The following is a 25,458-nucleotide window of genomic DNA, read 5'->3' as shown; positions in this document are numbered from 1 at the left end:
GGCATGTGAGTTTGGTTTATGGCTGTGTGTTAGCCAGATTGATACCTGTTGGTCATTTGGCAATTCAGTTAACCATAAACACTAAAACCATCAACAACAAATAACGCTCAACGCGGAGGGCATTCGTTTGTCTATTTGAAAGAAACGTATAGTACAATCAACCGACATTAACATTCGACGTTATTCTACGCCTTTCCTCTTGTAGCTTCATTTCTTTTCGTTTTTGGTGCACTGTTGTAATAATTTTCTTGTGTTATGCTGTTGTCGTTGTTGTGGATGTTTTAAAACAATTACACTAAAAACTATGTTTTTTATTAATGTTGTGAATTAAGTTTGTTTTTTGGAAAATTCATGCAACATTGCTTTGTTGTGCTTGATGTTTGATTTCAATATTTCATAATAATTTTTGTTATATCTGTGTGTGAATGTGTAATTTCATTTAAGAAATACATTTTGTAGTTTGTATTTAAAAAAACAACGAAACATTTGTGCAATTTATAAAATTTGACAATAGAAAATTCTCGATAATCATGCCTTCCATAAGCCACATGATCAAAGGACTAAAAATTAAAAACAAAGATGTTCTGGTTGTAAGTATTCGTAATTTGTTAAAAAAACACTCGTCTCTTTATTTAATATCAACAAAAGGTCGAGTAAAATCAAAAAAGAAACTTAATATTCGTAATTTGTTGCATCTAAACTTGTTGCTAAAACTTAAAAAAATCCATACCAGTTATGGGGCTATACAAAATCGTAGATCTATGAATAAGGAATTTCGCAAAAATTTTTCAAAGTGATAAATTTTGGGAGCAATGACTGCTAAGTATGGCTTAAAATCTCAAAACACCCCAGATTTTAGTGGTTTTAAAGGGAACAAATATATCGAAAATTTCAGATCGTCTACAAATAGTTTTGTCACATTACACGGTGCGCCTTAACTAAATTTAAATGAAAGGTGCTTACACCTGGGAAGTTTTTGCGGTTTCTAAAACTACAATGTTCATAGATAAGAAAAATCAAAAAAAAAAAAAAAAAAAAAAAAAAAAAAAATCGCCGATTTTGCTTGGAAACGGCAAGACCTATCGAAATGGGATTAAAGAAAATGTTGTAGCAGTGAAAATTCTCTACTAGATTGTTCTTTATGGTGTTTTCGTAGGTATTACCATTTTTGAGATATAGAAGTTCCAATTTTGACAGTCAGTAAATTGTAAATTGTTCTTCTGCTCAATCTGGCTCTGGGTCTGTCTCCAGTTCCAGGAAAATTGCTGCTTCGATGGGATGTAGCCACAGATCCACTGGTGTTAGATGAGTAGGTTTGGCGGGACAGTTGAAAAGGTGCTTTGTGTCGTGCGGGCCCATGCCGCTTACTGGGCAGATGTCCTGCACGGCGCGATCGATTTCCGCCCAATAAGAATTTAGGCGACTGCAATATCCCGAGCGTAGTTGAACCAAAACTACTCTGGTTTGTAGTGGCAGCTGACGCTACTCAGCTGCGATAGATGGCCTTAGCAACTGCATCCGTGTGAATGCTATTTAAACCTGCTAGATATACATGCTGCTCTAGGGGCTCTCTCCTGCATCGTTGGACCTCTCCCTCTAGAGCGTGGATATCCTTCCTGATGTGCCTGAATGTGTCGGGCATAACCACCAGATAGTGATTGGGATGGCTCTCGCGGAAACACCCAAGCAAGTACTGCAACGAAAGCATCTCATTGTGTTGCTTTACTGGAAGAATCTTTGCCTCCTCAGGTAGATGGTCCACAAAAGACTTGAGGAGGCGCCCTGTTGCTGTTCTCAGGGCGGCATTCTGACAGGTTTGAATCAATTCGTATCACATAATCCCGGGGACCAAACTGGAGCCGCATTGCTTACCACAGACTGACCTATCGCGTTATATGTGGTCAACAAGGTTTCTTTATCTGCACACCAAGTGCTGCCGGTTAAGGACTTGAGAACTTGTTCCTGCTTTTCAGTTTGTCGCAGATAGCTGTGGCGTGTGCGCACGACTTGAATGCAGTGTCGAATGTGACCCCTAAAATGTTGGGACAGTTTGTGGTCGGAATTCTGCTACCTTCGACCACTACATTCAACTCTCTTCCAAACTGCGCTGTCCATGTGGTGAACAGAGTGGCTGTATATTTTGTGGCGGAAATGTGCTTATTCCTCAGGTGGAAAAAGTTGGTAAGGTCGGTTAAATAGCTGTTCAGTCTCTTACAATCTATATACAGTGCTGCTCAAAACATTTGCAACTCAAATGCCTATATCACATTTAGACTATTTTTAAGGACATGTTATGTTTTGAAATATATTTATTTTTGCAATTTGATTCTTTATTGACCCTACTTTCAAGATTTTAAAATGATTATTCAGTTCTTAACACTTATGTTACAGAAATGTGTGAAATGTCGGAGGATCACGTGTTTTAGCCTGCTCAAAACATATGCAACTCCGTGGTTCGAATGTTTATTACATAATTTTTGTTGAGTTTTTGTACTAAATGGCATAAGATGGTTTTTAATCAGAAGAAGGGGCAAAAAGCTTTTATGAGGAATACATTTTATGCCGCCTATGTTTAATTTTGACAGACAAGTATGCCGAAAACCAGACATTTCTAATTTTTTAATAAAAACAAAAGTTATGGTCCGAAATTTGTATCAAAGATATGAGAAATGTTTATTTCTGAAATTTGTGGATCCAACGCAGTCCAGAAATAAATATAAGGACATGACAGTATTTAAAATTGAGCTGTATACCGCGTAAAAAGTACTAAAATTGCGATAAAATGGGAAGGAGGTGAATGTACAACTAGATCTACTGCAGGGAATACTCAAATAATGATGCGAATTATTAAGCAGATCCCTCAGAGGCCATCAACAGACGTTTAATAAAGGCTTTACATCGATAAATCTATACAAAACCCTCCGATACATACCATAGATACCGGAGTACCAATATGGGCAAATTTTAGGAAAACAGTAATTTCCAGAACAAGTTCAATTTTTCATATAAATTTTGCCAAAAATGTGTGGAATTGATTTTGGAGTTATAAAATCGAGTATTTTTCGTCGACTTAAATCGATATTTGAATTATATGACTTGAAAAAATTTACTTGATCACCAAGTCGAATGATAATAGAATTTGTCCCCTTATACAAAAAAGTTGACCCAAAACGAAGATGGTGTTTTATATTGACCTGGAGGTATTTTTATGGACAGGGATTGTACTAGAGGCATGAGGTCGAGATATTTATTGGATTTAAAAACTAACCAGACATATAATATGTCGAAATCGCACCACGTACACACCGCAGATGTCGTATAAGAGGGGTTTTTGGCATAATACCGCCGCTAAACGTATGTATAACCGCGTAAAATTAGCAATTTTTGCAAATATTTTTTGTGTTTTTATCGGACCCGATCAGCTTAAGTGATCTGAATTCATACAAAAGGTTCCGGGACCCTAAAATGGACTCTACACTATTAACTATCTAATAAAACTTTTGTATTTAATAATTATCCTTAGAGACAGGATTCAAAAGGATATATTAATTTATTTAGTTACCTGGATACCTTTATGATGTGTCCAGATAATAAATAAATGGTTAAACTCACAATATATTATCAAAACACAAATCATATCTTCAGATTTTGAATCAAATTTTCTAAGTTGCAAATGTTTTGAGCAGGACCAAAAGTGTGTCCGAGCTTTGTTTCGCGTATTTTTGAAAAATAAGTGCATTTATTGCCAATTCTTTTTTTAATCTTTAAAAAGGGGTCAATAAACAATCAACCTACAAAAATATTTGCATTTCAAATCCATAAATTACGTCAGAACTATATAAAAAGTGAAGTAGTCATTCCAGTTGCAAATGTTTTGAGCAGCACTGTATATATAAAATAGTAGTGAGGTGAGTGACTGACTGACTGACTGATTCATCAACGCCCAGACGAAACGGCTGAAGCTAGAAACTTGAAATTTTGGGTGTAGGTTGCTGTTGGTGTGTAGGGGTGAGATAAGGCTGGGATTTTGGAAATTCGACCTAGAAGTGTACGAAAAGTACTAAAACGTACTAAATATGGTACCCTTGGTATTAGGCAAGCGGGAAGAGCTAGAATTCTGAAATTTGGAATGAGGGTAACTGATGGAGAGTTAGAAAGATGTACCAAAGGGTTTTTGGAAATTCGAACTACAAGGGTACGAAATGTACTAAATGGTACTAAATTTAGTACAATTTGGATTTGGGTGAACGGATAGAGCTGGAATACAAACATTTGGAATGAGGGTCACAGATGAAGAGTAACAATGAAAGGTTTTTGGAAGTTTGAACTATAAGGGTACGAAAAGTACTAAATGGTACTAAATTTAGTGCAATTTTGATTTGGGTGAACAGATTGAGCTGGAATACAGACATTTGGAATGAGGGTCACTGATGAAGAGTAACAATGAAAGGTTTTTGTAAATTCGAACTATAGGGGTACGAAAAGTACTAAATGGTACTAAATTTAGTACAATTTGGATTTGGGTGAACGGATTGAGCTGGAATCCTGAAATTTGTAATAAGGGTCACTGATGGAGAGTAACAAAGACAAGTTTTTAGAAATTCGAACTATAAGTGCACGAAAAGTACTAAATGGTACTAAATTTAGTACAATTTGGATTTGGGTGAACGGATAGAGCTGGAATCCTGAAATTTGAAATTAGGGTCAGTGGTGGAGAGTAACAAAGAAAGGTTTTTGGAAATCCGAACTATAAGTGCACGAAAAGTTCTAAATGGTACTAAATTTAGTACAATTTGGATTTAGGTGAACGGATTGAGCTGGAATCCTGAAATTTGTAATGAGGGTCACTGATGGAGAGTAACAAAGAAAAGTTTTAGAAATTCGAACTATAAGTACACGAAAAGTACTAAATGGTACTAAATTTAGTACAATTTGGATTTGGGTGAACGGATAGAGCTGGAATCGTGAAATTTGGAATGAGGATCACTGATGAAGAGTAAAAATGAAAGGTTTTTGGAATTCGAACTGTAAGTGTACGAAAAGTAATAAATTGTACTAAATTTAGTACAATTTGGGTTTGGGTGAACGAATTGAGCTGGAATCCTGAAATTTGGAATTAAGGTCACTAATGGAAAAGAAAGGTTTTTGGAAATTCGAACTATAAGTGCATGAATAGTACTAAATGATACTAAATTTAGTACAATTTGGATTTGGGTGAACGGATAGAGCTGGAATACAAACATTTAGAATGAAGGTCACTGATGAAGAGTAACAATGATAGGATTTTGGAAATTCGAACTATAAGGGTACGAAAAGTACTAAATGGTACTAAATTTAGTACAATTTCGATTTGGGTGAACAGATTGAGCTGGAATACAGACATTTGGAATGAGGGTCACTGATGAAGAGTAACAATGAAAGGTTTTTGTAAATTCGAAATATAGGGGTACGAAAAGTACTAAATGGTACTAAATTTAGTACAATTTGGATTTGGGTGAACGGATAGAGCTGGAATCCTGAAATTTGAAATTAGGGTCACTGGTGGAGAGTAACAAAGAAAGGTTTTTAGAAATTCGAACTATAAATGCACGAAAAGTACTAAATGGTACTAAATTTAGTACAATTTAGATTTGGGTGAACGGATAGAGCCGGATTCCTGGAATTTGGAATGAGGATCACTGATGAAGAGTAAAAATTAAAGGTTTTTGGAATTCGAACTATAAGTGTACGAAAAGTAATAAATTGTACTAAATTTAGTACAATTTAAGTTTGGGTGAACGGATAGAGCTGGAATCCTGAAATTTGGAATTAAGGTCACTGATGGAGAGTAAAAAAGAAAGGTTTTGGAAATTCGAATTAAAAGTATACGAAAAGTACTTAATGGTACTAAATATAGTACAATTTGGATTTGGGTGAACGGATAGAGCTGGAATACAAACATTTGCAATGAGGGTCACTGATGAAGAGTAACAATGAAAGGTTTTTGGAAATTCGAACTATAAGGGTACGAAAAGTACTAAATGGTACTAAATTTAATACAATTTTGAATTGGGTGAACGGATTGAGCTGGAATACAGACATTTGGAATGAGGGTCACTGATGAAGAGTAACAATGAAAGTTTTTGTAAATTCGAACTATAAGGGTACGAAAAGTACTAAATGGTACTAAATTTAGTACAATTTGGATTTGGGTGAACGGATAGAGCTGGAATCCTGAAATTTGAAATTAGTGTCACTGGTGGAGAGTAACAAGGAAAGGTTTTTGGAAATTCGAACTATACATAAGTGCACGAAAAGTTCTTAATGGTACTAAATTTAGTACAATTTGGATTTGGGTGAACGGATAGAGTTGGAATCCTGAAATTTGGAATGGGGGTCACTGATGAAGAGTAAGAAAGATGTACCAAAGGTCGAAAAGTCCTGAATGGTAGTGAGCTTAGTATGATTTGGATTTGAAGAGCTGGAATCCTGAAGTATGGAATTAAGATTACTGTTGGAATATAGAATTGAGGTATAGACGTAGCTTTGGAAAATCGTACTAACGTGCACGAAGCAGTACTAAATGGTACAGAATTCGCTACAATTTCTGTTTGCGTGAACAGATTACTGTTGGAGTGTAGGATTGAGGTAGTTTTGGAAATTCGTACTTATGGAAAAGTGCTAAATGGAACTACATTGGCTATAAATTGGGTTTAGGTGAACGGATAGATATTAAAGTACATTTTGGAAAATCGTGTACGAAAAGTGCTAAATCGTACAAAATTTGACAGCTTTTGGTATTGGCTATATGGTATAGAATTTTGTACAATTTGTGATTTTGTAAGGGTTAGAACTGGAATTTTGAAATTTGGCATTAGATTAGCAATTCGTGTTTAGAGTGGAGGTAGGGAGGAGGCTTTTAAAATTCGTACTTATTTATACAAAAAGTACTAAATAGTACTATTATGGGTTTCAGGGGAACAGATAAATCTGGAAAAGTGAATTGGGATTTGAATATATGTTAGAAGGGTTAAAACCAGGAGTCAAATCTGAAATTTGCAATATGATACGTAGTTTTGGAAATTCGAAATAAAAAATATGGTAGTTGTGTAGGGATGCGATACGGCAGATTTTTTTTTGTAAATTCTGGCTACAATCGAAAAAAATATTGGTAATAAAAATAGGTCTTAGTACAACAGAATCTCCAGCAATCACCATTCCCGTATTAAATATTGATTATATATTCTGCTTCCTTTCCGCATACGAAGTAGCGGGCATTTGCTAGTCTGGTGGTATGGTGAAACAAAAACGGTCAAATTCGGTCTGGTAGGTGCATTGGAATTCAAGGTCAAAGTTAAACTTTTCAGTTTTTATACCCTCCGTCTTTGGGTTAATGAGGGGTATATGTAATTTTATAAGACCAGAAAGGTACGTCATCGAAATAATGGACGAAATTGGACGAAATTAGTTTCAGACAATTTGGAATCGATTTAGCTCTGTCCGTCCGTCTGACTTGTTGGTACGCACGATAACTCTCGAACGGATCAACCTAACCAAATTTTGCACTTCGTAATATATTGCCCAAACTTAGTTTAAGAACAAGTAGGGAAAGTGTTAAGTTCGGTCGGGCCGAACTTTTTATACCCTTCACCACAAATTTCAGCCATTTTGGTGGATTAATGAGGCCAAAATCTATATGATGGCGTGAACCTATACCTACAAATTTCTGGGGGAAAGTTTTATACCCCCGACGAAGACTAAATACCATCTCGGCCAGCCATCTCGGTGTGATAATGAGGCCAAAACCTTCAAAATACCGAAAATCGAGAGATATCGTCCTGTGGACCTATATAAACATTTTATGGTAGAAATGTTTCTTAGCCTCTGGAAACACAAAATACGAAGTTACAACCGATTCTGTTGTCAAATGGAACTAATACATTCAAAATATTTAAAAATGACGCGTGCTTTATATGGGGCGTTATATGGGGGCTATACCAAAACGTGGACCTATATAAACCAACTTTGGTAGGAATGGTCTGGAGACACAAACAACCAAATTACAACCAATTCGCTGGTAAAATGGGACAAATATCTTAAAAATTCCTTAAAACGACGACGCGTCATTTTGTATGGGGGCTATACGAAAGCGTGGACCTACATAGCCCGCTTTCAATACCAAAGGTCCTATGTACATATAATAGATTTTCCTAAAATGTCATCCACCTATCGATGTAGAATTGCACGCTGATCAAGAATATATATATAGTTTGTGGGGTCTACAATGATTTATTTTTAGTCTATAGGTCCTGAGATAATGGCCTAAAAGCTCCATGGAACCCTGACTGTACCAACTACAACGGTAAATCAGCAAGATAACTCTCGCAGGAAGTTTCTGATGGGTCAGGTTGGAATATAGACTATATCAGCCCCGTCCTACGGGTACCTCCCACACAAAATTTGGGGAAAAGTTCAGTTTGAGGAAATTTTTTGCAGAAGGTTGTAACTCTCAAGCATTTCACAAAATTTCTTTCAAACTTATCGTAGCAGAAGAACGGCAGCCGCCAAGGCAAACACGAGTTGTTTTTGGCCGATTAAGATCCGGACGATACAGCCGGCTCAATTCGTATTGGGCCATAATTGACAGCAACATACCCAACATAAGTCCTATATGTGGATTGGGACCACACGGTACTCTGCATCTGTTTAACTGTCGAGCTAAATCCACGCTCCTGTCTCCCGATTGTTTATGGACAAAGGCAGTCTAGTTTCAGAATTTTTCAATCACGACGCAGTTAAACCGGAACTGCAAAAGATATACCAACGAACATATTTCCGTTGCTGCAACAACAACTGATGAGAACGATAACATAGAAATTGAGTTTACGGTTTTCCCGAAACTTTAAGCTTGGGGTATACATTGTCAGTTTTGAATGACAGATTTGCTGAATTAATCGGTTGCTTGCTAGTGCGGCCGTCTATTTTTGTCATTCATCACAAAATATTTTGTGGTTGTTGGACGTTGGGGCAGTCATCGATAATTGCGAGAAATCGACATTCAAAACTGACAATATGTACTGCCCTTTACACATGGCAAAATATCTTCAAAACGTAGATAAAGTTACACTATATCGGACAACTAAAGCCGGGTACACATTGTCAGTTTTAAATGACAGCTTTTTTGTTGCTTGCTAGTGTGGCCGTTCATTTTTATCATTCATCGTGCAACCGCAAAATGTTTTGTGGTTGCTGGACGGTTTGACAGTTATCGATAATTGCGAAATATCGACATTCAAAACTGACAATGTGTACCCAGCTTAATTCATCGAAGGTGGTCTTTGTGATTCTGATCACAAAGATAATAACTTGTTTTTGTTGTTTTGCTTCATGAAATTTCTACCAGACTTAGATGAGGTTCCAACATGGACTCAATCGTTGCACTCATTCGGGTACCTCCCATACAAAATTCCGAAAAAGTTCAGTTTAACACCTGCTCTCGAATCGCTTTGATTTTTGTTGCAACAACTTGTATTCACTGTCCCCTATACGACGGTACCAGTTTCATCAGGGGCAAGTCTATACTTCCAAAGAAAATAGCCTGAAAGATGCAAAAAAAATCCTATGACACCGTGTGTAGTGGTTGGAGCGCAAGATAACTCTCGAAAGGATCTGCCGATTCGGTCCAAAATTTGGCCTTCCTAATATTTTGTTCAAAATTAGTTTAAGTTCGAATATAATCGATATAGGACCACTCCTTTAGGTATCTCGAAAAAGTTGTGCGCACGATAACTATGGGAGTGACCGATTTGGTCCATACTTAACACATTCGAATATATCTACCAGATATACATCAGGTTCGAATATGGACAATATTTGTCCACTCCTTTGTGTACCTCCCACACAAAATTTCGGAAAAGTTCACTTTAAGACTTTCTCTCGAATCACTTCGATTTTTGTTGAAGCAACTTGCATTCACTGACCCCCTTTGCGATGGTACAAGTTTTTTCAGGGGCAAGTAAATACTTCCTGAAAAAATAGCCCGAAAGTTGTAAAAATCCCTATGGCAGCATGTGTAGTGACTGGAGCGCACTATAGCACTCGCACTGGTCGATTTGGCCGGAAATTTGGCCTCCGACATATTTTGTCCAAACTTACTTTCAGTTCGGAGATGGGCAATGCCGGTCCACAACTTCCAGTATGTCACTAAAATATTTAAAATATGTCACTAAAATGGTATGCTTTATATCTCTTGAACGGGGCAACCAATGTTCCAAACTTTGGGTCTCCTAATATTTTGTCCAAATTTAGGACAATATCGGTCCTATCTTAGGGTACCTCCCCCACAAAAGTTCAACATTTGTGTCTAAGAAATGTCTACCGATGCTGTTGATTGTGGTCCTGTTTAAAGCGATATTATGTTTTCCGTGGACAAGTCCATCCTTCCTGATCCAAACTTTATACGATGCCCCTCTGAAATTATTACACCTTTTTCAGATGTAATTCGAATTATTTTGATTGTAATTCGAGAATTTTATTTATAATTCCTAACATTTCATTTGTAATTCGAATTATTCCAATTGTAATTCGAATTATTCCATTTGTAATTCGAATTATTCTATTTGTAATCGAATTATTATACTTGTAATTCGAATTATTTTATTTATAATTCGAATTATTCCATTTGAAATTCGAATTATTCCATTTGAAATTCGAATTATTCCATTTGAAATTCGAATTATTCCATTTGTAATTCGAAGTATTTTATTTTTAATTTCAAATAAAATATTTCGAATTTCAAATGGAATAATTCGAATTTCAAATGGAATAATTCGAATTTCAAATGGAATAATTCGAATTATAAATGGAATAATTCGAATTACAAAAGGAATTCTCGAATTACATATGAAATGTTACGAATTACAACTAAAATGTTTCGAATTACATCTGAAAAAGATGTACTGGTACAATATCTATCGAAAAGATATGACTTCCAAAATAAGATCCACTTCCATAATGGACCAAGTCGGTCCATTGTAAATACCTCCTCCGCAACACTTTTGAACTTTAATCCTAATCCACATTTTTGTCGGCAAGCTCAAATGTACGAAAAGACCCTAAATACATTTTTATACCCTCCACCATAGTATGGAGGGTATATTAAGTTTGTTTTTCCTTTTGTAACGCATTGAAATAATCATTTGCGACCCTATAAAGTATATATATTCTTGATCAGCGTAAAATTCTGAGTCGATCTGTGCATGTCCGTCCATTCGTCTGTGGTAATCACTCTAGCATCCACAAAAATGGAGATAGGACGCTGAAATTTTGGCAAGATGCGTCTTTTGTTTGCAGGCAGGTCAAGTTCGATGATGGGCTATATCGGTCCACGTTTTGGTATAGCCCCCATATAACGGTACCTCCCGATTTGAGGTATTATAAAGTTTTCGTTCACATTTTCAAACCGAATTAGTTATAATTTGACATTTAGGGTTCCTAGTGATCAACAAACTTATATTCCAAAGGATATGGGCATAGGTCCATGTTTTGGTATAGCCCCCATATAACGGTACCTCCCGATTTTCGGTATTTTGAGAATTTTAGCTACAATTTTCACCCGAACTAGCTGTAAATTGACATTTGAGGTTCTCAGTGGTCATCAAACTTCTCCACCAAACATCGTCAACATAGGTCCATGGTTTGGTAAAGCCCCCATATAACGATACCTCCCGATCTTCGGTATTTTGAGAATTTTAGCAACAATTTTTAATCGAACTAGCTATATTTTGACCTTTGAATTTTCAGTGATCACGAAACTTCTTCACTAAAATTCGTCAACATAGGCCCATCTTTTCGTATAGCTCCTATATTACGGTACCTCCCGATTTTCGGCATTTTGAGGGCCTACATTGTTTGATGGAACTACCCTCAATTTAATTTGACTTTTGAGGTTCTCTGCAGTTACAAAACTTTTCCACCAAAAATTATAAAGATAGGTTGACACTTTGATATAGTCCCGTAGGTGGTACCTTTCACCTGGCTGAACACATTTTTTAGATTAGATTTGATAATTAAGACAATTGGTGTATCTATCCATGGTCGAAAATTTTTTCCACCTAAAATTGTGAAAGGAAACTAATTATTCCATTTTAATTAAGACTATTTTATGGTGGAGGGTGTAAAAAGTTCTGCCCGGCCGAACTTAGCGACTTTTTACTTGTTATTTTTATTCAACCGAAGTGGCTGAAATCTGATTGCAATATTTTTTTTTTTTTTTTTTTGGTGAAGGGTATTTATTTATGGGAGGAGGGCCCGGCCAAACCTAACGCCATTTTCACTTGTTTCATCATATGTTGTACTACAGTAGAATCTCGATAATTCGTAATCCAAGAGACCGGTCATTTTATCGAATTATCGAGGTTTTCGATTTAGCGAGGTTAAAATGCGAAGGAAATGGCTTCAAGGGACCGACAGCTTATACAAATTATCGAAAATTTCGAATTATCGTGATTCTACTGTATATGTTTTATGCCAGTATGTTTACCTTGTTCATTGAATTCCTGAGACCGGTGCCCCAGACAAAAAACTATTATCATACTCTTGGTTATAGTTTTTTTTTTTGGCAAAGAAAGCTTTCATTCTTCGTTAATCGAATCGAACGGTGCACAGTGGTTCAGAAATAAATTTTCCTGTTCAAAACCCCAATTTGTTATCGTCACCGATTGTTAATTTCTATGTGGGATTCGATAGTAAACATATTGAAACTTACTATACCATAAAATTAGGTCAAAATTTTATAAGGTGTGGGCTCGACGTGCTCCTAAATACGACAATTTTCCCATTTTGAAAATATGTAATTTTTGCAAATTTGTACCCATATATACTTCCCTTCCGAATTTCCCAAGGATTTTTTTTCGATTTCGTTCTGAAATCGGACCGACATCGACCCGAAATTATGTCAACCACTTCACACTATTTTCATTAAGATATCGTTACGATTTCGGATCCGACATCGGACATAGCGTCCGAATTTTGCAGCGATTTCGTTACGATGTCGGATGTCGGATACATCTGAACAATTTCAGAAGCAAATTCGTTCAGATTTCGTTCCGGATTCGGAGAAAACATTGGAAGTAAATTTCCATTCGAACATACCAATGTTTTTCTTTCAATTTCGATACGCATTCGGAGCGAAATTTCGGAAACAAATTTCTCTTCGCACAACAACCACCACCGTCACTGCCAGTATACCGCCACTTTGTGTATATATCTAACAACTAGCAACAAGGTGTTGCTTTCATTTTAGTTTGTTGTTGAAAAACAAAGTGTTTGGTTATAAAATTCGCATATAAAATTTTTAAATATTTTAAATATATAAGCAACATATAATAATTGAAGCTAGTGCTGATAGACTCAACATATTCGTACACAAAGTTTACATTGTTCTACTATAACTACAAAATAATAACAACAACATTTCCTTTCCGAATTTCCCTAAGATGTCCTACCCTTCCCTAGATTTCGCTTCGAATTCGTACTAAAATCAGAAGAAAACAAGTAAAAAAGTATCAGTCGGTTTTGCCGACAGAGACACACCCTCAGCCTGTGTGGATTGAAATACTTTTTTCCCAAAAAAAACTTATGTATTTAGGGGGGGTTTTCAAAATTTTGGGCGTATGAGGGGATTTTTTAAGGCTATTTTCTCAGGAAGTATGGACTTGCCCCTGATGAAACTTACACCGTCGTATGGGAGGCAGTGAATACAAGTTGCTACAACAAAAATCAAAGCGGTTCCAGAGCAGGTCCTAAACTGAACTTTTCCGAAATGTTGTGTGGGAGATACCCGAAAGAGTGAGCCGATTGAGCCCATATTGGAACATCGCCTAAGTCTGGTAGAAGTTTCACGATGTGCAAAGTATGGACCAAATCGGTCAATTTCTTCAAGAGTTGTAGAGCGCAAAAATTTTCCGAACATTTCCGAACTTTTGTGGGTGAAGTACCGGAAGGAGTGGACCGATACAACCCATCTTCGAGCTTAAACTAAGTTTGAACAAAATATTACGAAAGCCAAATTTTGGACCGAATCGGTTGTCCGTTAGAGAGTTATCGTAAATCAACTCCAAATTGTCTGAAACACATTTCGTCCAAACATACTTGGGGTCTAAAACCATTATTTCGATGCGGCACATTTTGCCCGTATGAAAGTGTATAACCCTCGTTAGCATAAATGCTGAGGGTATAAACATTGGTATATTTTTCATTGTAATCTTTGTCCGGCTTGAGGTCATTATAATAAAACAAACTTTTATTTTGTTTTATAATTAAATTTATTTCCGATATTTCGATACGAATTCGACGATTATAATCAGGGACGATCATATTCAGGTATATTGGAAGGAACATTTATAGCAATCAGAACGATTTTCCTTCTTAAATTGTTCAGACTTGTCGGACATTTTGTTGGCAGGGTACGTCCTTAAATTCGGTATTAATGGTATTTCTGCATTTTGGATTTAGGACCAAATGCATTTTAGATTTAGCCTTTTTTGTATTTTACACTTAGAATTATTAGCTTTGTATGTTTGGCTAATATGACCGGTCGCACATTCTGATTGTCAGAATTGTCTTTTGCGAAAAATCACAGCAACACCTAACCGATCGACAGGTAAATAATTAAAAATAAAAACGACATCACTTGTCTTGCATTATTAATTAGTTGATGGCCACAAGTATTACAAGTAACGCGACCTTAACTTTGGCATAAACAAAATAGGAATATAAAGTTTTTGGCTGCTATGGTATTTCCAGTTGTTCCAAATTTGTAGCACAACAAAAATACACTCATGGATAAAGTAATGGACAAAACAGCGTAATGGTCAAAATAAAAAAATTTACAAAATTTCAATCCACCGGTAAATTGTTTATCAGCCAAAATGTATATAAATGAATTACATTCTCCATTACATTACACAGGCAATTGTAGCCCCACCCTCCCCATACACTTGAATTTAATATCTTGAAAATAGAGAAAGAAGTTTCTTACGTATAATTCGGTTTCGCCTAAATTCCATCGATTTTTATTGATTCAAATCCCGTTTATAGAATTTTGTTTTCAATTGTCAGACAATCATACTGACTATAAAATCCAACTACTGGTTCTATAATAATGGCAAATGACGCAAATATTTTCATTTGCATAAGCATTTTTTTTTTTTTTTTTTTTGATTTTGTGAATATGAAAATATTCTTTTTTTGAGTTTATTTGACTCACGCGCAGCTTTTTTCTCTGCACGTCCGTTAATAAAATCTTTTATTTTTCACAATTATTTTAGTCACGTTATAGCCTGCTGCTGAAAACGGAAAAATTCTCTACAATAGACGTGATGATGTTAATAATAATATGTTTTTGGTAAAATTTTTATTTAATTCAAATTTGAGATTTATACTTGTGATTTATTTTGGTAAATAGGCATAGATTGTAAAGAATTAAAAAATAGGAACAATCCGTGGAATTCTGTATCTCATTTTATCTGTAACTCAAATATCGGGAAAATTAATACGCAACATCTTATTATATAAAAGAGCTTAGTGATAAGTGAGTGAGTGAGTGAGTGAGTGACAGATCATCGCCCAGACGAAACCGCTGAAGCTAGAAAGCTGAAATTTTGACTGTGGGTTGGTGTCGGTGTGTAGGGGTGAGATAAGGCTGGGTTTTTGGAAATTCGACCTAGAAGGGTACGAAAAGTACTAAAAGGTACTAAATATGGTACCCTTTGTATTACGCAAACGGGAAGAGCTAGAATTCTGAAATTTGGAATGAGGGTAACTGATGGAGATTTAGAAAGATGTACCAAAGGGTTTTTGGAAATTCGACCTATAAGTGTACGAAAAGTTACTAAATTTGGTACCAATTGTATATTTTGAGCGGATATAGCTACAATGTTCATATTTGGTATGGAAATCAAGGTTGGGAAGTGGTGTTGATATAAGGAAATTATTTTTGAAGTTCGTACTTATGTGTACGAGTAGTACTAAATGGTACTAAATTTGGTACAATTTGGATTTGGTTGAACGGATAGAGCTGAAAACCTGAAATTTGGAATTTAGATTACCGTTGAAGCGTACGATTGAGATATGGGTGTACTTTTGGAAATTCATGCTTATGTGTACGAAAAGTACTAAATGGTACCTAATTTGGTACAATTTGGATTTAGATAGACATGGAAACCTAAAATTTGGAATTAAGATTACTGATGGAGTGAAGGATTGAGGTAGTTTTGGAAATTCTTACTTATGGGTACGAAAAGTGGTAAACGGTACTAAATTTGGTACAAATTGGATTTGGGTGAACGGATAGAGCTGGAATCCTGAAATTTGGAATTTAATTACTTTTGGAGTGTATGATTGAGTTAGTCTTGGAAATTTATACTTATGGGTACGGAAAGTACTAAATGGTACTAAATTTGGTACAATTTAAATTTAGTTGAACGGATAGAGTTGGAATCCTGAAATTTCGAATTAAGGTTACTGATGGAGTGTAGGATTAAGGTAGTTTTGGAAATTCGTACTTATGGGAACGGAAAGTACTAAATGTACTAAATTTGGTACAATTTATATTTGGGTGAACGGATAGAGTTGGAATCCTGAAATTTGGAAATAAGATTACTTATGGAGTGTAGGATTGAGGTAGTTTTGGAAATTCATACTTATGTGTACGAAAATTACTAAATGGTACCAAATTTGGTACAATTTGGATTTAGATAGACATGGAAACCTGAAATTTCGAATTAAGGTTACTGATGGAGTGTAGGATTGAGGTAGTTTTGGAAATTCATACTTATGGGAACGGAAAGTACTAAATTTGGTACAATTTATATTTGGGTGAACGGATAGAGTTGGAATCCTGAAATTTCGAATAAAGGTTACTGTTGAGGTGTAGGATAGAGAAAGTTTTGGAAATTCGTACTTATGGGTACCAAAAGTACTAAATTTGGTACAATTTGGATGTGAGTGAACGCATAGAGATGGAATACTGAAATTTGGAATTATAACTACTTTTGAAGTGTAGGATTGAGGTAATTCTGAAATTCGTACTTATAAGTACGGAAAATACTAAATTTGGTATAAATTACATTTGTATGGAGAGATAGCGCTGGAATCCGGAAATTATAATAAATAATCTATATATATATAAAAGAGCTTTGTGATGACTGAGGGAGTGACATGTATATCATCGCCCAGACGAAACCGCTGAAGGTAGAAAGCTGAAATTTTGACTGTGCTTTGCTATCGGTGTGTAGGGGTGAGATAAGGCTGGGTTTTTGGAAATTCGTCCTAGAAGGGTACGAAAAGTACTAAAAGGTACTAAATATGGTACCCTTTGTATTAGGCAATTGGGAAGAGCCAGAATTCTGAAATTTGGAATGAGGGTAACTGATGGAGAGTTAGAAAGGTGTACCAAAGGGTTTTTGGAAATTCGACGTCTAAGTGTACGAAAAGTACTAAATTTAGTACCAATTGTATATTTTGAACGGATTTGGCTAGAAACTTGGAATTTGGTATGGAAATGAAGGTTGGGAAGTGGTGTTTATAAAAGGAAATAGTTTGTGAAATTCGTACTCATGTGTACGACCAGTACTAAATGGTAATACAATTTAGTACAAATTGGATTTGGGTGAAAGGATAGAGGTGGCACCCTGAAATTTGGAATTAACGGAGTATAGGATTGAGATATGGGGGTAGTTATGGAAATTCGTACTCATGGTTACGAAAAGTACTAAATGGTACTAAATTTGGTACAATTTGGATTTGGGTGAACGGATAGGACTAGAAACCTGAAATTTGAAATTAAGATTACAGAAGGAGTATAGGATTGCGATATGGGATAGTTTTCGAAATTCGTACTTAAGGTTGCGGAAAGTACTAAATGGTACTAAGTTTGGTACAATTTGGATTTGGGTGAACAGATAGAGCTGGAATCCTGAACTTTGGAATTAAGATTACTGAAGGAGTATAGGATTGCGATATGGGATAGTTTTCGAAATTCGTACTTATGGGTACGGAAAGTACTAAATGGTACTAAATTTTTTACAATTTAGATTTGTATGAACGGATACAGCTGGAATCCTGAAAATTTGAGTTAAGGTTACTGTTAGAGTGTAGGGTTAAGGAAGTTTTGGAAATTCGTACTTATGGGTACGAAAAGTACTAAATTTGGTACAATGTGGAGTTGGGTGAACGGAGGGCGCTGGAACTCTGATATTTGAAATTAAGATTGCTGTTGGAGTGTAGGTTTGAGGTGGTTGTGGAAATTCGTACTTATCGGTACAGAAAGTACTAAATATGGTATAATTTGAATTTGGGTGAACGGAGAGAGCTGGAATCCTGAAATTTGGAATTTAGATTACTCTTGGAACTTATGTATATGAAAAATACTAAATGGTACTAAATTTGGTACATTTTAGATTTGGGTGAATGGATAGAGGTGGAACCCTGAAATTCGGAATTTTTGTTGGGGATAGTTATTGAAATTCGTGCTTTCACACGAAAAGCATTTATGGTATTATGAATATAGGTGGAATTCGGAAATTTGGTATTATAGGCGCTGTTGATGTGTAGGGTTGAGATATGGATGTGGTTGTGGATATACGTACAATAAGTGTACGAAAATTACTAAATGGCACAGAATTTGGTTTACACCGTTATTGTGTAACGGGGTAGAGCTGAAATTGTGAAATTCGGTATTAGTATAGCAGTTGGCGTTTAGAGGGAAGATAGGGAGGAAGTTTTGGAAATTCGTATTTATGTATACGAAAAATACTAAATCGTGGTTGGGATATAGTTTTGAAACTTATACATATTATAAGTACTACATTTGCTACCAGTTTGATGTTGCAAGAAGGGATATAGGAGGAATTTCTAATTGTTGTATGAGCGTTTGTGTTGGTGTTTACATAAGGATTTTTTGAAATGCTTGCAAATTCTGAGGGCTGGCATGTTTTGTTAATAAATACGAAAAGTACTAAATGACGTTAAATTTGACGTTGGGTGTAGTAATGAAGCTGGAATTATTTAATTAGTGCTATAAAAGTACAAAATTGCAATAAATTTTGTATTGGGCTCAGGAATAGATGTGGAATTCTGATTTATTATTTATTTGTCAGGTTCATTGTTAGAGGTTTTTACATGTAATACTATTGGCATTGGGTGAACAAGTAGAGCTAAAACTGTAAAATTTGAGCTATGGTACGGGATTTTAAAAATTGTACTGAATATTGTACTATTTTTTTATGTTAACACGAATTCGGTTTCAAAATAATGTTATATAGGGTAACATCTTTGGAATAAAGGTTTTCTACATGTTGATATCACAAATTCCAAAATTCGGTTGAAAAATGTGGATAAAATTTTCAAAATACCCATACCGTTCTAATAATGGACTGGAATTTAAAATGTAGGCCGCTGTTGAAGTGAATATCAAGTAAATATCAATTCTAATATCAAATTTTTAGTGTTCACCATATTAAATATTGTTTATTTGTATATTATTCCTTTTCCGCATACGAAGTAGCGGGCATTTTGCTAGTTATGAATAAAAAGTATCAAACCAACAAACCAATCGTACCGACATCGTAACGAAATCGGATCCGAAATCGTAACGATATGTCATCGAAAGTTGTATGAAGTGGTTGACATAATTTCGGAGCGAAATCGGATTGGTTTCGGTTAGATTTCGGAACGAAATTGGAAGAAATCCTTGGGAAATTCAGAAAGCTATTTTTTTCTTAGGAATTTTCTGATTTCTGATTCGATTTCGAAATAATGTCGTATGAAAATAGGAGGTACCTTCCGAATCTTCGTAAGGATTTCTAAACGATATCGGAATAATGTCGTATGAATATCGAAGGAAAAAAATCTTTCTCTGACGCCTTTTTTTTGATCAATTTTTCTTTTTTATGTTTTTTGTAATTTTAAACGTTTCTAATGATTTTCACAGCTATTATCATTTTGTAGTTGTAGAAGAACAATGTAAACTTTGTGTATATATGTTGCATTTATAATTAAAATATTTATAAATTGTATATGCGAATTTTATAAACAACCATTTTGTTTTTTTTGACAACAAACTAAAATGAAACCAACCCCTTGCTGTTAGGCACATACAAAAGGTGGTTGTTGTGCGAAGGGATATTTTATTTCCGACATTTCGTTCCGAATTCGTATGGAAATTTACTTCTGACATTCTCTCCGAAATCGGAACTAATTCCCCTACAAAAAATCGTATAGAAATCTAAACGATTTTGCTTCCGAAATTGTTCAGATGTGTCGGACATCCGATGTTTGATTTGCTGGGAACAAACGTTGACAGCAATGTTGCTATCGGAAGGACCCTTGGGTAGGACTTAGCGACGACTTTATTATGGCTGTTAACTTACCGAAAATTTTCGTTAATTGCCGAAATTATAGCGCTTTAATTTTACCAAACCAAATGTCGGATGTCCGACACATCTGAAAATTTCGGAAACAAAATCGTTCATATTTCGTTCGTATTTCTACATGATTTTTCGTAGGGCAATTCGTTTAGATTTCGTTCTGAATTCGAATCGAATTTCGGTACGAATTCGAATTCGGAGCGAAATGTTGGAAGCAAATTTCCCTTTGCACAACAACCACCAAAGTCACTTTGCGTAAGTATGTAACAACTAACACCAGGGGTTGGTTTCGTTTTAGTTTGCTGTCGAAAAACAAAATGCTTGGTTATAAAATTCGCATATACAATTTTTTAAAATATAAATGCAACATATAATAATTCAAGCTAGTGCTGATTGACTCAACATATTCGTATATAAAGTTCACATTGTTTCAACATATCTACAAAATGGCAACATAAGTGAAAATCTTGGTCAATAAAAAAGGCGTCAGGGAAAAATATTTTTTCCTTCTCTTCTCTCATATCAACGAGTACATCCTAGTCTTAAACTTCACTTTTTCCGAATTTTGTGTGGGAAGTACCCGAAGGAGTGGACCGATATAGTCCATACATGACTGGATGAAATAATACGATGACCAAAGTCTGCACCAATCAGAAACTCCCTGCGAGAATTATCTTGCGGATTTGTCATTTTGTTTGGTGCCGTCAGGGTTTCTTGGAGCTTTTAGGCCAATATCTCAGGAAGTATGGACTTACGCAAGAAAAAAATTGTACCGTCGTAAAGGGAGCCGCAAGGACAACCAACTGAAACAAATTTCGAAACGATCCGAGAGGAGCTCGTAGACTTTACTTACTTAGCTGGTCCATTACAGAACATTTGTTCCATAGGCCGAACTAAGAAAAGATCTCCATTCCTCTCTATTTGTTGCTTCGCACTCTGGAATACCGCCCCTTTTCATCTCATCATCCACTTGTTTGCGCCATTTATTCCTTGACCTGCCAATTCTGCGTGCACCGCCGAGCGGTCCGTATTTATACGCCTTTTTAGCGGGTTCATCATCGCCTAGCCAACGCAATCTCGATACGTTTAACAATATTGATGTCGTTGTATAGCAGATACAGCTCGTGGTTCATGCGACGTCGATATTCGCCGTCAACGCAGATTGGTCCTTAGATCTTTCGAAGAATTATTTTTGTTTTTAAACTGCTTACTTAAACCAAAGTAGCATCTGTTGGCCAATACATTTATTATTTTTATTTCACAACTGATGTCGTTTGTTGTGTTTACGGAGGTACCGAGGAGACGAAGTCTTTTACTACCTCAATATTATAGGAACCAACTTCCACAGTCGGTCCGAGCTCAATGGACGCATTGCGCGTCGACACCATCAACTTGGTCTTCTCACCGTTTACCGCGAGACCTACTTTAGCAGATTCTCCTTCGACCTTTATGAAAGTATCAGTTACTTCTTTTACTGATCGTCCCATGATGTCTATATCATCAGCATAAGCAAGTAACATGTGACTATTGGTGTAGATTGTGCCACTTCTTTTGACATTTGCCTCTCGTATAACCTTTTCCAGCAGGATGTTGAAGAGATCACACGAAAGGCTGTCTCCTTGTCTGAAACCTATTTTGGTAGCAAACTCTTCGGAGAGGTTCTTTCCTATTTTAACTGAGGACCTAGCATCAGTTTTAACTTTATCTTACAAAGCCGGATGAGCTTTGCGGGGATACCAAATTCAGACATTGCATGGAATACCTTTGATCGGAGGGGACTGTCGAAAGCTGCTTTATAATCGACAAAAAGGTGATATGTGTCGATCTGCATCTCTTGGGTCTTCTCAAGGTATTTATCGCACGGTAAATATCTGGTCAATGGTGGACTTGCTAGGTCTAAAGCCACATTGATATGGTCCAATTATTTCGTTTACCATTGGCTTTAGTCGTTCGCACAATATCCTGGCACTATCTTATAGGCAATAGGGAGAAGAGTTATGGCCCTATAGTTGGAGCATACGGTCTTATCTCCTTTCTTGTGGACGGGACACAGGATGCTCAGGTTCCAATCGTCGGGTACGCGTTCTTCCTGCCAGATGGTGCTAACTAGCTGATGCATACACCTTATCAGCGCGTCGCCTCCGGTTTTAAACAGCTCGGCTGGTAAGCCATCGGCTCCTGCTTCATCCTGCTTCATCATAGTCTTCGCTACTATGGGATACCAGCAGATTGGAAAAATGTTCCTTCCATATCCTGAGCACGCTATCTGTATCTGTTACCAGATTACCTTGCTGGTCTCTACAGGAGGATGTGCCTGTACCAAAGCCATCTGTTTGATGTTTCACTCTTTGGTAGAATTTTCGGACTTCATACTGGCTCCTGTACATCTCGATTTTTTCACACTCCCGCTTTTCCATTTCTCTCTTTTTCTTGCGGAAAAGACGCTTCTCTTCTCTCCTTTTCTCCCGATATCTCTCTAGTGCGCTACGCGTGGCTACTGATTCTAAAGTAGCTCTATATGCCGCATTTTTCTCTTCGGTAGCAGCACGACACTCCTGGTCATACCATGAATTCGAATGAATTTTGCGGCTTTTTGCATGGAGTGGGCAATATTTTGCCATTGTGTTGTTATGTTATCGGGACAAGGAGTGCTCTCATTAAGCAATTGGGCTAGTTGAGTGGAATATGCTGTGGGTATCTGTTGTGTTTGCAGCCTATCGATGTCCAACTTCCGCGTTGTGCCTGTTCGTACATTATTTGCAACGTTTAGACGGGTACGTATCTTTGCTGCAACAAGGTAGTGGTCCGAATCAATGTTTGCGCCTCGGAACGATCGTACATCCAACACGCTCGATGAATGTCTTCCATCTATCACAACATGATCAATTTGATTACTTGTTCTTTGATCTCGAGACAGCCAGGTGACCTTATGAGTATCGATATGATTAAATCTGGTACTGCTAACTACCATGTTTTTGCAGCTGCAAAGTCTATCAGCCTCATACCATTGTCAGATGTTTCACTGTGGAGACTGAATTTCCCGACTGTTGGACCAAAGATATTCTCCTCTCCAATTTTGGCATTAAACTCGCTTAGAATGATTTTAATGTCATGGGCAGGGCAACTGTCATATGTTTCTTCTAAGCGCTCGTAAAATATATCTTTGGTCTGTTCGTCCTTTTCTTCAGTGGGAGCATGAGCGCAAATAAAGCTGATGTTGAAGAATTTAGCTTTTATTCGAATTGCAGCAAGTCTTTCATTCACTGTGGTGAAGCTGGATACCAGATGTTTTAGTCTCCGACTAACTACGAATCCGCAAACAAACTCATGCTTTACGTCATGGCAACTATAATACAGTGCGTCACCTTTAGGTGTTGTTGTGACGCCTTTCCCAATCCATCGTATTTCCTGTATGGCAGTAATATCGGCCTTGTACTTTTCAAGTACGTCTGCCAATGCGAAGACTGCACCTTCTCTATAAAGAGTGCGAACATTCCAGGTGCAGATTCGCAGATCATGGTCCTTAACACGTTTGCGGGGTTCGTCAACTTTAGAGGGGTTTGTTTTTCTTTTCTTTCGTTTTTTCATAGTAGGCTGTTTTTTCTAGGGGAGGGTTACTAACCCGACGCCCATACCCAAGTTTTTAACGTTCTTATGGGTGAACGCGCGGCACATGTTAGCTCATTACCTTTAACGGATATTAAAGGCAGTTCCCCAGGTGACACCACGGGGAGGTCAGTGTCCACTTGAGATGAAAGAGGGACCAAGATAAATCCTGGGCTTTGCAATGAACCGGTCAGGACCGTTCCTTGGTATCTTCCATCCCCTACGTCACCCTTTCCGACTAAACTCAGGTATAAAATAACATTGTAGTTTCAGAATCCCTAAAAACTACCCACGTGTAAGCACCCTTCATTTAAAGTTAGTTCAGGCGCACCGTGTAGAATAATAACACCAATAAGGTTGAATGGTAGACACAATTTAAAAGGTTTTAACAGGTCCGTTCATTAATTTAGGCAATAATCGCTGCTCTCAGTTCATCAACAAATGCCGTTGGTATATATAAGATGTCCTCTTAGACGTACGATGTTTTTGAGAAGGTTTACTTTAGCGAAGTCTCCATTGTCCCGTCTGGGATGTTTGTGGAACAATTATTATTACTTTAGTGTAATCCACCCTTATAGCCTTTCATCTTTGCCCTACAAAATTGTGTCTTTGTTGATGGTTTCTTCCTCCAAAGGCTGGCATAATTTATTTTTAATTGATGGTAGTTCCCATAACTAAAACCGATTGATTTTACTGAACCAAAATTAAAATATAAGTCTTTAAAAACTACATCAGAAGATAAATTAGACACGTGTTTGTTTTTGTCTGTTTCCATTTATATTAATTTTCTATTTCCATCTAGCCCCTTTTTAAAATGATTCTAATAAAAATCAAATATCTATTTATTACAGGAAGGACCACATTCCACATTACCGGAAGATGAATTTTTCGATGCTGTTGAAACGGGATTGGATAGAATTGAAGAGGACATGCAAATGCGAGTAAAATTGAAATTACAATCACAGCAATCACAAATCTCTACACACAATTCAGTACATGCCAATCAGCCAACGGAAAATGGTGAATGTGAGGATGGTGATAGTGATTTTGGTACCGGTGCTTTGGCCAAGTCGCATGGCCTGTGGCAAGAAGTGAGTTGGCAGACAAAAAATACCGGATATTAATAATTATTGCAATTTGTTACTGTTTTGTGTCTTCAACAGATTGATAGAGTCTGTCTGGAACAGTTACACTACGCACGCCAGGGTGTTGGTTCCGATGGTAATGGTTGGCAAATATTTGCCGATGAGGGTGAAATCAAAATGTATAAACGTGAAGAAGAAGTCAATGGTATGGTGGTTGATCCTCTAAAAGCCTATCATTCCGTCAAGGGTGTAACGGCAAGAGAAATGTGTCATTATTTCTTTATGCCCGAATTCCGTAATGATTGGGAAAGTAAGTGTAGATGTTATATTTAACTATTTTATATAAATTGTAATTGAAT

The 25,458-nt window shown here is 36.5% G+C and overlaps 1 protein-coding gene across 4 annotated transcripts in view; it reads left to right on the top strand.

Annotated features, from left to right (window-relative positions):
* Positions 1 to 25,458, top strand: part of cert (ceramide transfer protein) — a 73,155-nt gene that overhangs the window by 42,711 nt on the left and 4,986 nt on the right. For 3 of the 4 annotated variants that reach the window (XM_073984107.1, XM_073984108.1, XM_073984109.1), the window contains 2 exons: positions 24,866 to 25,105; positions 25,178 to 25,409. In XM_073984107.1, the coding sequence (XP_073840208.1) occupies positions 24,866 to 25,105; positions 25,178 to 25,409 (472 nt within the window). Of the gene's footprint in view, positions 1 to 7; positions 591 to 24,865; positions 25,106 to 25,177; positions 25,410 to 25,458 lie in introns of those variants that run through there. The other variant, XM_073984110.1, reaches the window with a different exon arrangement.

This window comes from Musca autumnalis, unplaced genomic scaffold (assembly GCF_047663935.1).
Source record: "Musca autumnalis isolate F117 unplaced genomic scaffold, ASM4766393v1 scaffold_4, whole genome shotgun sequence".
Taxonomy (NCBI): domain Eukaryota; kingdom Metazoa; phylum Arthropoda; class Insecta; order Diptera; family Muscidae; genus Musca; species Musca autumnalis.
Note: the sequence above shows the minus strand (reverse complement) of the source record. Positions and strands in the feature narration are given on the sequence as shown.